Genomic DNA, 13727 nt, shown 5'->3' on the forward strand with positions numbered 1-13727 from the left:
GTGAATAGCATGTTTAGTGGCTGCCCTTAGAAGGATCTGCCAGACTGACCTTTGATAACTACAGGTCTTGAATCTCAGTGGAAGGCTTAAAGCTGTCTGCTCCAGAACAAATAGTGGCTCTAGGTCAGGGGTGGGCAAACTACGGCCCGTGGGCCGGATCTGGCCTGGCAGCTGTTTTTAATCTGGCCCTCGAGCTCATGCTGGGGAGCGGAGTCTGGGGCTTGCCCCACTCTGGCGCTCCAGCTGGGGAGCAGGGTCGGAGGCCACTCTGGACGGCTCCTGGAAGCAGCAGCATGTCCCCCCTCTGGCTCCTACATGTTGGGGCAACCAGGGGGCTCCGCTCTGCACACTGCCCCTGCTCCAAGCGCCACCCCCACAGCTCCCATTGGCCGGGAACAGCAGAGATGTCTGACCTCACCTCTGCATAAGAGCCAGGGTGGGAAATGATATATCACTGCTTCCAGGAGCTACTTGAGATAAGCGCTGCCCGGAGCCTGCACCCCTGAGCCACCCCACAGCACCCCTACCCCAGCCCTGCTCCCCTCCCACCCTCTGAACCCCTTGGTCCCAGCTCAGAGTACCCTCCTACACCCCATGCAGCTGGAGCCTGTACCCCACTCCCCCAGCCCAGAGCCCCCTCCCGCAACCTAAACTCATTTCTGGCCCCACCCCAAAGTCTGCACCTCCAGCCAGAGCCCTCACCCCCACCCCAATTTCATGAGCATTCATGGCCTGCCATACAATTTCTATACCCAGATGTGGCCCTTGGGCCAAAAAGTTTGCTCACCCCTGTGCTAAGTTATTTGAAAGAGGTGGGATTGGGGGTCAGGGTCCCGCAGAAGATGCACTTCTGAGACTGCGCCCTGCCTTGCCAAAGACAATTGTAATGTTCCCTTTAGTTTTATTATTTTATTTATTTATTTATTATTGCTCTTTCTTTTCCTACCCTGTTTTAAATAAAGCTGAGAAATAAGGAGCGTTCAAGAACCTGCCCTAAAAAAGTGATCACGCTCTCTCCTTCCTCTTCTCCACCTTCCTCTCCAGGGTATCCCAGCCAGCAGGTGATTCACTCTGCATGCTCTCTCCTGCTCTCTCCTCTTCCTTCTTGCTTGCACAGGTTGCTAAATCAATGACTAAATGTCTCTGCTGTTTATAAATTTTCTTTACCCACATGGGTGGGTTTTCTTGGACCTCCTAGGTTAATAGCACAACTAGACACTGAATACAGCATATCAAAAATCTATCCTAATACTAATTTTTTGGCACAGTAGAGATTGGGCATTTTAGTTTAGGCTTGTTTTTTGTATAGCAGTCATTTCCAATTTTGCGTTGCAGAGGAGTTTCAAAATGCAAAATGTTAGGGCCAGATTCTGCCTTTAAATGCATATCCACAACTCCCATTGCAGTCATGAGATATGTATGTTCATGTCTGAGGGAAGAATCTGGCCCATTATTACCCTTGGGTTGTTCACCATTCCTAGGCAGTTTCTCCAAAAGAGAGGCTTGTCTAGCTGGAGCAGGATGGGGAATGAAGTTGGGTAGTCATCTGCCTGTATTTGAGGCTGCCACTTTCCTGCCCTTCTAGTAGTCCTCTCTCCATCCCCATTCCTCATTTAAACCTCATTTCCTTCCTGGGTCTTGGGAGCCTTTTTCTGGGGCTCTTGTATGAGGTACTTTTATGATTGTTAACGTGGCAGGCATTTGTGCCGCTTACTCCTCTCCTGCTCCTTCCAGCAGCTTGAGTTCAATGTGTCTGAATACACATTTGTAGTACAGATAGAGCAGTTACACTTACACTGGGTACAGGTTATAAAAGCTGCACCTCGAAGAACAGACACATGGATTTGTTGGCCTTCTGGTTTAAATATATCTAAAAATGTTGAGACACATTTTGTCCTTTGTCAGCTCATATATGGATAGTACTTCTTTGAGTTGTATTTTTTTTTTAAGTCTCCTCCCTTCCCTAATGTGAGGAGCATATGGATTCAACTCTGTGATTCCCTAACATTTTGATGGGAATCATAAAGCTAAATTCTGAAAAATTTGTTTCTGAGGGTCCGCTTAATTCCCTTGTACACCTGAAAATTGAGAGAAGACTTGCGTTTTGTGTGCTGCAGCAATTAGATGTAGCAGAATGAGCAAAGGGCAGATATTTGAGCCTGAACTGTGACTTTTCATGACCACTATGATCTGTAAATCAGATCCTTAGCATAATAGTGACATGTAGCACTTGCAGAGCACTCTGATTCTCAAAGCACTTTAAAGGCATTATCTGATAGGCAAGTATTACCTCCATCTTACAGATGGGAAAACTGAGACAGAGAGGTGGTGACTTGCGTAGTCCATGGACAGTCTTTTTCTAAGTAGGGAAATTGTCTCCAAGTGCTATGCTTAGTTCATACCTTTCTGAATAAAACACTTAGTCTTTAAGTCTTAAGTCTTCTCTACTCATCACCTCCTCCAAATGTCTGGTCCCTCCTGTGTGGCTTGCTCATTTAAGCCTTGACAGCTGGCTACTGCTGGAACCAGCTAAGGATTTACCACCTTCTCCCTTCCATTCTCTAGGAGCCATTTTTTAAATACATCTCTTTGCTCAAGCAAAATTGGAAAACTCTCTCTGCTTCCTCCCTTTGGTCTGAATGCGGTTTACCCCTTTGTTATAGGATAACACAGATATGAATACCCAATTTGGAGATTCATTTTTGAGGGCAATAGCTTTCACTCAAAATATCCTCTCTTCCTGAGGTTGTCTTGGCCCCTGCAATGCTTTGTTTCACTCTAGCCTGCATCCTTCTTAACCTGCTACCTTTTGAAAACTCTCTCTCTACGCTTCTAACACATTAATTCTGCTACCTCTCCTTTTAAACTTTCCGTCTGATCTAATATCACTGTGTGTGTGAGATGTACTGAGTGTTCTTATTATCTTCCCCATGGTAATGCCAGTTCTTTGGGTAGTAATGTATACTTGTTAATTGACCTAATATAGACCTGTGTGTACTGATTCACCCACCACACTTCTTCTCTAAAGATCTAAGTGGTTGATGGGACAGTTTTAAAAATTCTAGTACTTAACACCACAGTGTCCCTGCATGATGGTCTCTTTTCTGCCTGCATTGTAGGATAAATCAAATGGAACATGTCCAGAGTGAGAACTTGGATTGTGGTTGTTTTAAAGCTCATCCTTTATTGCCCACAGACAAACAGGGAGCCTGGTGCTGACCCCCCTGGGGAGCAGAGTCCCAGACAGGAAAGGGTAAAAGCATGAGCAAATGGCATGGATGGTGATGACACACATGCAGTGGTGGGGTGTGTGCAATATTCAAGGGCAGTGTTGTGTGGGGAGGGGGAAGCACAGTTATCTCTGGAATGCTGTTAACACACTGGAGCTGCTGAAAATGTTAGGAATGATTATTTTTGTAGGGTGTTTGCATAAATACTTGCTTAACAAGCATTCACCGACTCTGACTGTTTGCTCTTTGCTTTTATTTTGCTGTAGATCAGCTCTAGCTCCCCCCATTCTTCTCTCTCTCTCTCTCTCTCACACACCTCTTTTTAATAAAGTGTGCTGTGGCTGTCACAGAATAGGAAGGGTTATGTTGGGTCCACTCACCAGCACTGGTTGCATTGTTTCCATGGCTGCTTTCTGATTCATTAAACAGCTGGCATTCCAACCTGCCTTCTGAATGCCAGGTTGCAATGGGGGGGGGGGGGGGGTTTAACTGCAGAGAATAGGAAGCCTTCTTCCTAATGAAATGTTCTGCTGTCAATGGGAAGGGTGAAAGGAGATTTAAAGTATGTGAGGAAGGGGGACTACACAGTTGAAAGATCTGGGTTCAGATTAACCAATTAACTGCCTCTTGAAGTTGATAAGTTAAATAATAACTGGGAGTCAGCAGCAAACTGCCATGACTTCCAAAGTATGTCCCTTTCAGCAGTCTCATGCACCTGTCAGGTGGGTGGCATGTTTTTGGACTGCCAGCAGAAGCTTAACAAGCTTGTCTGCAGCAACACAGGAACCCCCAGTTTTGTAACAAGCTCTAGTTTTACTTCTGATAAAATGGTATAGTAAGAGGGAGTGAATTGGGCTGACAAGCAGCTTAAAATAGAAAAGGAGTGAGACTGGTTTCTGTTTTTAAATGGGAAAAGAGCACAATCGGTAACTGGCTGTGAGCACAGTTGTATGCTCTCTTATCATAGTTGTAGGCAGTGTAGTTGTAGCTATGTGGGTCTCAGGATATTAGAGAGACAAGGTGGATGAGGTAATGTCTTTTATTGGTCTCAAAAGCTTGTCTCTCTCACCAACAGAAGTTGGTCTAATAAAATATATTACCTCACCCACCTTGTCTGCCTGTTGTCATAGTGCATTTCATCTGGCAGACAGCATAGTCATCTGTTTGGGATTTTCTCAACAGCCTGAGCCTACTGTAGGTAGCATACAGATGTTTATACTTCCCGTTCAGTTCATTTCCCCCAAGCAAAGTAACTTACTGGGAACTGCATGATACTCTGGGTTACTGCCCCATCCACCTAGATAGAAGTACATACACGTGGATGTGTTAGCCATCCCTAGTGGGCATTTTTCAGTATCACAAGAGCTCACTGTACAACCAATTAGCAAGATCAGTTCAAGCAGTGCCAAGGACTAGAATAGCCAGGGGGGCAGCATGTGAGAGTTGCGGCCTGTGGCCAGAGCTATGTTGGAGGATGGGGTTAGTGTAGTGGAGGTGCTGGGGCAAGAGTGGGAAGCTTGCATAATGCTTTGCATTATACCTGACTCTAGCCAGTGCTGCTGAGTCCCTTTGTTTTCATAAGCCCTACATTCACCTAACTTTCTATATCCCAGTATTTTAAAGGTGCCTAGGAAGGCATTGCTGGGAGTTTAGCTCATCCTCTCCCAGAACTGAACTGCGCTACCCCAAAATGAGTGCTTCTGTGCACAAAGTGTGAGGAGTACAAACAGTTGTGTCTAGGTCTGGAAATCTGAGTAAAGAAAATCCTTTAAACAAAAGAACTGGGGTGAGGTAAGTGCCAATGACGGAGCTGCTACGGGACCATAGCCAGGCCTATTGGTTCGTGGTGAACTTACCTTGGATGGGAATGCCAGACAGAAGCCGTGCGCTGGCTTGGTTTTGTCTGCAGACAGTGAGTTGTGAATGACTGTCTAATTCAGGTGTTCCTCCCTAGCCTCGAGAGGCTGAATCCAGAGCTTTGCTAGTGCAGAATTGCAGTGCGTATTGGGTCTCAATTGGAAGAGAGGAAGGAGTCTTCATCTGGGACACCTTCTTGCTTTGCTCTTCTGTATGTGGGCTTTCATGTGTTTTGCCTGGCATTGGCCTTGTTGTGAGCTTTGCTTCTGTTCCTTTTTGGGGTTGTTTTTCTCCTCTTTGTTTATTTCCTCCCCTGTTCCTTATCCCACAGAGATCTCCTCGGTTTTTTTCTGGTGACCAAGTGCCTGAGCAAGCACTGAATGTTGAGCAGAGGGCATGCCAACTGGCTGCCCTCCTGGAGCCAAGGCTGACAATCAGGCATCAGGTGACTACTGCCCGCTCTGGCAGTCTGTATCTGTTTGTAAGAGAATGGGGTAAGGGGTGACAGCTGGGGTCAGCGGGATAGAAGTGTGCACTGACTGTTACTTTACACCACCACATTAAAGACACCATAATCAGTTCTTGTTTTGAACAGTTTTTTACTCCACTTCTTTCCCTGCCAATTCTTCTCTCTTCTTACTTATTGAAGGTGCATAGCATGTGCAGTTTCATAAAGTAAAATACAATTGACAAGGATGATCAATGCCCAAGCTTCAGGGCACGTGCTGGTCACTAGCTCGGCTCAAGTCATGCAATGGCCCTCTGCTAGTACAGAGAGAATTGCTGGGACGCGCCATCCAGTTGCTTTTGGGGGTGGGAACATTCATATTTCCTTTTTCAGGCACTAATCCATGGCCCTTCAGGGAGCCAGTTTTGTATCCGTGCTTCTAGTAGTACTGTTTTTAGCAGTAAAAATGGCAGCTTGTGCAGTTTCTTTCTGCTTCTACCACAAACTTTTAAAGTTATTTTTCTCCTCTCACCCACCTGTCTTCTGACCTGTGGGATCCTGCCACTTTGGACAGTAGCTTCTCTGGTCTCCAGCCTCCCCCCATACACACCACCATCCCAACAACAGCGCATACACAGTCACACCTGGGAGGTCTTCACCAATACTTTTTGGCAGTTAGGAAGCTTTTTGGGGGCAAATGCCATCTGCTTCTGCAGAATCTAGGCTTTCTTTTTTAATCCGTTTTCTAGCACCTCTGGATGTGAACTGACTTCCCAAACATGAGCTGAGTATAAGATGATACAGTGGTGTCTTCTTAGGCCTATAAACAGCTCCAGGGCTTCTGCTGCTGGTCACATCTTTCCCAAGCTGCCTCAGAGTGAAATTTGCAAGAATCGGGTGAATTTCAGACGCTCCTTGGGGAAGCTGTCAGCAGCAGCAGAAGCAACCATTGCAGAGGAAGATTCAAACTGTGGCTGGGACAGTTGGAAATCTTGTAGCAGCCATGGAAAACTGGGGGAGAGGGCACATTCAGATTTATTAGCACCTACTAGCTGAAGGTTGATATAGCAGAAGATGCCAAGCACGATCTGAGAACAGCATCCTCACCTGGATTTCAGCAGCTGAAGTTGAATGGTGTGTAGGCGAAAACACACCTATCGTATCTTTTGTATTGGTTTTTGGCTAGCAGGTTTAACCCGCTGGCTGTTAGGTGTCTGATATTGTGTTCAAGCTCACTAGGTGGGTGGAAGAGATGAATGGGATTCGTCCCATGTCCCTCTTTCCTATTAATACTGTGTGGTTTTTTTATTATTATTTTTTGTGTGTGAGAGGATGTAGAAGAGAGGAGGAGGAGGAGGAAGCACAGAGCATAATGGAGGGAATAAGGGATAAGGTGGAGAGGAGAAGAGGAAACAGACATTGAATCTGTGCACCATGATGCAGTATATTAAGAAAAGAAAAAGGGAAGATGGGAGAGAAGGTATAAGAAAAACAAGAGATTTAATGAATTACACCATTTAACGAGTATTAAATACAGATTTGATGGCTAAGTTAAATTCGGGTCAGAGTGTCCAAGTAAAAGGGACACCACTGGTTAAATGTTTTACATTGCAGGAGTTGGGGAAGCACAGCTATTTTTTCACTCTGCCTAATGGGCGTTGTCCTTAGGCTAATGTGTGTCAGATACATGCAGAGTTTGAAAATGTAAGGGCTAAAAACAGCTGGTTTTGTGGGTCACATAAAAAGACCTCTGATTTTATTTATTTTTTTATATATATATATATATATATATTTTCCTTTTTCACAGTGGTGGATTTTTTTTAAAATGTTCAGCTATTTGGAATTTGCAGAACATTTTCTCACCATATGATGATACAGAAGCTCACAATTTGTACTAAAATTACTCGACCTCAGTGCTTTTAATTATTGTGTTGTGCATATTTACTTGAGGTGCTTCTTAGCAGCTGGTGCTAATGAACCAGGGAAGGCTGGGTGGGTTGAGAGACGTATGCTGAGATAGTGATTTCTGAGTTGTGCTATGGAGAAGCCGTTTCAGAGGTATATGGATTCTCAGACTGGGAATTCTGCCTGGGCCATATGGTAAGCAAGGGCAGAAAAGGAACTAGTGCTCATACTTCACACTGGTTCGTTTGTTTAGGCTATGTTTGGCTCTCAGGGACAGGAATAGCTTCAGCCAGTAACAAGTGAAGTGAAGTGGGGAGATGCCCCTCTTGGGAGAGTGGGAGAATGTTGGGATGGGGGTTGATCACTGTGCATGGGTTAGGGAAAGATTACACATGGTTTTCTGCCCTGCACTGTGCCCAGTCTCCTGGTTGGAGGACAGAGAATGTTGTCACAGCTCATTACCTTCTATTTCAGAGCGTTTATCTTCTTGTTTGTTGCCATTTAATATAACATGCATATGGAGGATGAGCAAAGTGATCTGAAATTAAAGCACCCGGCTTAGAGTGGATTATAGGATGAAATTCGCTCCTAATTCTTTAGTGTAGACACTTCCACCATAGCAGTGAGGATGCTGAAGGCTGGAGATATGAGGTGGTTTCCTTCTCTCCTTACCCCCAAGAAAGCAAGCTTCTTGGGCCTTTGTAGTTAAAGACTGGGAAGGGGGTCTCCCCTTCCGCTGAAATACAAACTACATTGCAAAGCTGTCTGTCTCATACTCCTTCTAAGGCTGTAACACAGATTGCATTTGGACAGAGTAGGAGGAGCACCAGAGATGAGCTTGGGATCTGCACGAATGGTTTATCCGGCCTCATTGCAGGAGACAGTAATGCACAGGATGTGGGGCTTCTGTGCGGGTGGACAATTGCTTCCAAAGTAACATTGAGGGAGGAGAGGAAATGAATTTAAAGGGCAATGAAGGGCATTTGGTGCACAAATTCTCTTCAGTTGAGGAAAGGGAGGACGTAAGGCAGATGGTCACCTGCCTGACTCTACTTAAAGGTTCCTTTGTGATCTTTTTGTTTTGTCTTTTTGTCCACATCCCTTCTTGATTTTTCTCAATGTATTTTATATTTTAGCCAGAGACTGAACCGTCTCGTCGATTCTTTGTTGACCAGTGGGAACGCTCCCTTTGCCTCCGTACTTCCAACCGCCCTTCTTCACCCTCATCTGACTCCCTTCGACAGGTAGCATGGCCTGGGCCTTGCAAGCTGAACTCAACTGTACCCACTGCCCCACCCATTTTCCACCATGAGGATGTGCCACAAAAGAGATCTAGGCTTGTGACGCTTCATTGCCTTGATGTGGCTGAATGCAGTGCGCACACACATGTGCACATGGGAAAAGCCAGAGGCAGCCTGTGGCATATCTTGGTTATTCCAAGCCATACAGCCATTTGAAACAAAACATGCTTAAAGTTAAATGACAAAAGTCTGGTGAGTCTGATTTGAGGTCTTAAGTAGCCTCAAATCAGCTTTTTCCAGCACTGGAATTCTTCTGGCTGTGGAATAATCTACAGGGGCATAAAAGCTTTTTTCATGTTTGTTGCTTCCCTTTGAGGGCTTGAGCCAAACTACAGCATGGTTTTGTGTGTGTATATATATTTATGGGGAGAGAGCAGGAATAATGGAGGAAAATCACTTCTGGCTTGCTGAAAAAGCTAGTGGAAATTAAAATGGCTAGCATTCGTAGTACAAGGAACAGGAATTTGGTTGGTCTCCTAGTGTATAGAGGACATACATCCACATCACAAAATGCCATATGGTTTGAAAGTCGCTGCCCAAGAGAAGCTGGTAAGTGAAATAGCATAGGTTGTTGCAGCTAAAGATTGTCATTGTACCTGGGGTGGTTGACAGCACCCACTGCATGCTAAGCAACTCACAGTACAAACAGAAAGAAAACTCCACTCCCAAATTGTTTACAATCAAGGCTGGTTGAAAATTTTCCATTAAAACTTTTTGGTGGAAAATTGAGGTTTCAACTAAATGGAATTTTTCACAAAAAATGCCTGCTTTCCATGGCGCAAAAATTACAACCTGCAACATGTTGATGGGATTTTGACAGAGAAAAGGAAATTTGTCTACCAACAATTTTCAGGTGTTGGGATTTTTGACAAAAAGTCAATTCCCCATTTTGTGGGGGAAGGGAGGACACCTTCCAGCCAGCTCCACTGACAGTCTAATATTAGGCAACCTGTGATGCATGAGGGTAACCAACAGTAGGAGGGGGAGGGAAGAAGAAGGACATGAGTAACAATGTTCAGATCATATGCTCAGTTTAGGCTTGTGCATTACCTGAGCTCTGTGTATATTGGGTGGAGTAGAGGCAAGAGTGGAATAGCAGGCAGTGCTACAGGGCAGTACATCTCTTACTTTCTTATAGTAATGAACACTCATAATGCAGTGACATATAGATTATGGAGTTATTACTTACTTATCTAATAGATATAAATGATAAATTGTCTGATCCTGGCCTTGGCTTTTCCAGGCTTGTTCTTTAGGAAACCCTCCTAACGCTGGGTTTCAAACTCCTTAGTGTTTCCTGATGCTACCATGCTCACAAACATGTAAAGATACAAACATCAGTAAATGGCTGATAATCACAGCCATGGAATCCAAGAACAGACTGTGAAAGTTCATAACTTTTTGTAAAATATTACTATTTTACAGATCATAGAAATAATCTGTGTCATGATTCTGTAAAATCTCTCTATTTTCTAATTTTGTGAGCACTAAAATTTTCACAAAAATGTAGAAGGGAAGGGAATCGCTTGGTTTCCATGACAAGAGATGGGGGTCATAAAGATCTGTGTTCCATGGGGACAGCCAGAATCCTCTTGTACTGTGAATTTTTTAAACATGTTTTTACACAGGGATACTTCTGAGCATGTAGTATAGAAACCCTGCAGTATAAGTAAAGGAATTTCTGGGTTGCAAAAAGTTAATTGCTTCAGAGTAGTGTATCCCAGAAATGTTGCACTTGTAAGAAGCCAGAGGGCTTTATATGGAGGGCTGAATCAGTTCTACGTTTACTGATTTCAGAGTAGCAGCCGTGTTAGTCTGTATTCGCAAAAAGAAAAGGAGTACTTGTGGCACCTTAGAGACTAACAAATTTATTTGAGCATAAGCTTTCGTGAACTATAGCTCACTTCATCGGATGCTTATGCTCAAATAAATTTTAGTACTCCTTTTCTTTTTACATTTACTGATGAGACTCCTGCAATGCCCTTTGTTTGTAAGTCAGAGAAACATTTAAAAAAAAACACTCCCTGATCTGAATAAGTGACAGTGCCCGGCCTGCTGCTGTATTGAGACACATATGTGGTGCTTGTGATAGGATTGCCTTTCCACAGAAGTTTTTATTTCCTTAACCACTTAATTACTACCAAATGTCCTGAATGTTTCTTGTATAACTCTACTGGTCTTCCAAGCTCAGCTAAAAAACAAACTGTAAAACTCCCCTTTTGGGACTCGCTCCCTGAGTCAAGAACCAAACTGCCTGGATTCCTAACTACCCAAATTAAAAGGTTTGTTGCAATTTAGTTTGATCCAGATGCTCAGAGTTACAGAGCCAGGCAAAATACCCTTGACAGAACAGCCTATGGGCAAAGCTGGTGTGCACAGCTGAGCACACTTGGTGCCAAGTATATACAGATACAAATGTAATGTGTTTGATCAGAGTCCCCCTCACACTTTCCAGATAAACTCCAGAACTTGTTTGTGTACTGTGAACAGGCACTCTGGCAGCAGTGGAGGAATTAAAGATTTTTAGGAATCGCTGCAACTCACTTTGAGCTTGAGGGTTTCTTCGCCCTGGAAACAACTTGCTCCCTTTTGCTAAGCACTTTTGTGAACAGTTCTTCGAATTTAAACTTTATGAAATGCCTCTTCTCTACCCTTTTCCCATTGTCCCTCTTACCTGGAAGCTAAAATTTGTCCTAGCTTTGTTTCCTCCCAGAGGAAAGCAAATGTTCAGGTCCTTCATATGCAAAACATCCTTAGAGCAAAGAAAGAAAGAACATACTTCTAATTTCGTAGCGTGACCAATTTCAAACTTCCCTCTTTTTTTTAGGTACTATTACAGTTAGTGCTGGGCTGTGCTGGTGATCACTGATGATACTGATTCTGCTGTTACTACACAATCACTCTGTGTTCTCCACTGTCTTGGCATGGTTTGACCTCTCTGCACCTTTTCATCACTTACTCTTTTATCATTTTTGTCATCTTTTTAATTTGATTTTTTCTTTCCTCGCTTCCCTGCTGTTTTGTCCCCCCCATCTGGTAGAAGTATATAAAGATGTACACAGGCGGAGTGAGCTCATTGGCTGAGCAGATAGCCAATCAGCTTCAAAGGAAAGAACAGCCCAAAACCCTTCTAGACAAGAAGGAACTGGTAAGAGAATGATGTACAGAAGATGATACGTGTGTTTGATTAGAAGTTCTGTAGATCTGTACTGATTTGAGTCTTTAGTTGTCTTGAAAGGCGCTGGTAATACGTTGTAATAACTTTATAGTTGAACTTTATGTTCTTCCCCAGCCATCACCCCGTTGTCCTTGCAAAGTCTGTCTTAATCTACTGCCAACATCCTTGGACCAGGGATACTAAGTTGAGAGACTGAGAAGTCCTGACCCTCAAATGCATAGAGCTGTGTTTGATCCAATCAGGCTACTTCTGGATTGCGGTGTCCCTGGAGAAAACTTCTTTCTTCACAAGTCTCAGGGAGACTGAAATGTAGGGTTAAGAGGTTGCTCAAGGGAATACTGATGTTTCTGGCAGTTAGTGTGTTGAGCTGCAGTTTGAAAATCTTGGTTTCAAGACTAGCCTCAGTCTCTGGCAAGTGAATACAGGCAGGGTTAGGAGCAACCCAGAAGTAACCCTCCCAGCTGACTTAGGGAGGATGTCTATTTTATGCCTCCTTCAGTCAACTGTTTCCAGGGCAGCATTAATAGCCTCTTGTGAGACCGTTAGCTCCCCTATCCAAGGAGTGGAAGCTGTAATTTACTCCTAATTTATATAGGTGTAGGAAGTGAAACCCACAGGGCCTTTCTCCCTGGACTTGAAGGTTAGTTATTGTCTCTAGGTGGCAGTTGTCTGCTTGGTGCCCTGGGTAGGGCTGAGTGGAGTCACAGAATGGCCCCTTCCAGATGCTCAGTATCCACAGATCGAAAAGGTGACCCTGCAAGGGAGGTGAGATTGTATACAGATAACACTGGTCCTGCCTTATTTCTGTCCAGGGCTCACTCAAAAAGGAGTTTCCCCAGAATTTGGGAGGCAGTGATGTCTGTTACTTCTGCCGCAAGCGGGTCTACGTGATGGAAAGGCTGAGTGCTGAAGGCAAGTTCTTCCACCGCAGCTGCTTCAAGTGCGAATACTGCGCCACCACCCTGCGCTTATCATGTTACGCCTACGACATTGAAGATGGTAAGAGAAATTACCGGTTGTCTTCCTCCTACACCAAAAACACTCTCTCACTGTACCTGCAGCGTTGCCTCAAGATCTCAGCCCTGGCTTCACTTTACAAATCTTGGTGGGTGAGGAGCAGGAATAATATCTCTTCCAAAAATACCACCTCTCATTTAAACTGGTAAGACTATATGGGACTGCATCCTTATGGCCAGCTCTTGAAAGCAACAAAAGAGCTGACCTATTAGCAAAATATGTAATTAATCATTTAAAAAATAACTCCTGGAATGGGGGGGGCCCCAGTGATGCATTTTCCCTTTAAAAAGGTGTGTAAGGATGATCCTGAATAGTATAGATCCTTGAGCCTTACTTCAGTTCTAGCAAAGTAGGAGTCTTCTTAAGCCAGAACTTTAAAACACTTAGGCAAGTAAAACATGATAGGGATAGACACAAACTGCTTTCTGCCAGGGGAATCAGAACTGAACTAGTAAAAATTCTTCCAAAGTTAATAAAATTAGGAGATTTATAACCAATGGATATAATATTAGCTTTTCATAGGCTGGCTGAGGATGTCCTTTTTATAGATGAAACTAGCTGAGTGTGGAAACAAAGAGTTGGAATAAATGACCAATTAGCTGTATAGAGTGAGATTTTTTTAAAAGTGGTGACCGAGGGAACAGTACTGGGTCTGGTGTTTTGCATGTGATGGTCCTGTAAGAGAGGTGGCAAAACTTACTGATGAGTTAGTTTAGGTGAGTCAGAGTACTGTGGATTATGAGAAGCACCAGAAGGGGGGAAAAGGCATAAAAAATACTCAGAGGTGGGTG

The 13727-nt window shown here is 44.1% G+C and overlaps 1 protein-coding gene across 7 annotated transcripts in view; it reads left to right on the plus strand.

Annotated features, from left to right (window-relative positions):
* MICAL3 (microtubule associated monooxygenase, calponin and LIM domain containing 3) overlaps nt 1-13727 on the plus strand; it is a 243358-nt gene that overhangs the window by 127008 nt on the left and 102623 nt on the right. For 3 of the 7 annotated variants that reach the window (XR_012155812.1, XM_073319717.1, XM_073319697.1), the window contains exons 18-21: nt 5419-5532; nt 8577-8684; nt 11782-11889; nt 12732-12918. Coding sequence is in view for 6 of the 7 variants with exons in the window: in XM_073319717.1 (XP_073175818.1) it covers nt 5419-5532; nt 8577-8684; nt 11782-11889; nt 12732-12918 (517 nt within the window). In the remaining variant the exon portion in view is untranslated. Of the gene's footprint in view, nt 1-5418; nt 5533-8576; nt 8685-11568; nt 11890-12731; nt 12919-13727 lie in introns of those variants that run through there. The other 4 variants (XM_073319780.1, XM_073319708.1, XM_073319771.1 and 1 more) reach the window with 2 other exon arrangements.

This window comes from Lepidochelys kempii, chromosome 1, assembly GCF_965140265.1.
Source record: "Lepidochelys kempii isolate rLepKem1 chromosome 1, rLepKem1.hap2, whole genome shotgun sequence".
Lineage (NCBI taxonomy): Eukaryota > Metazoa > Chordata > Testudines > Cheloniidae > Lepidochelys > Lepidochelys kempii.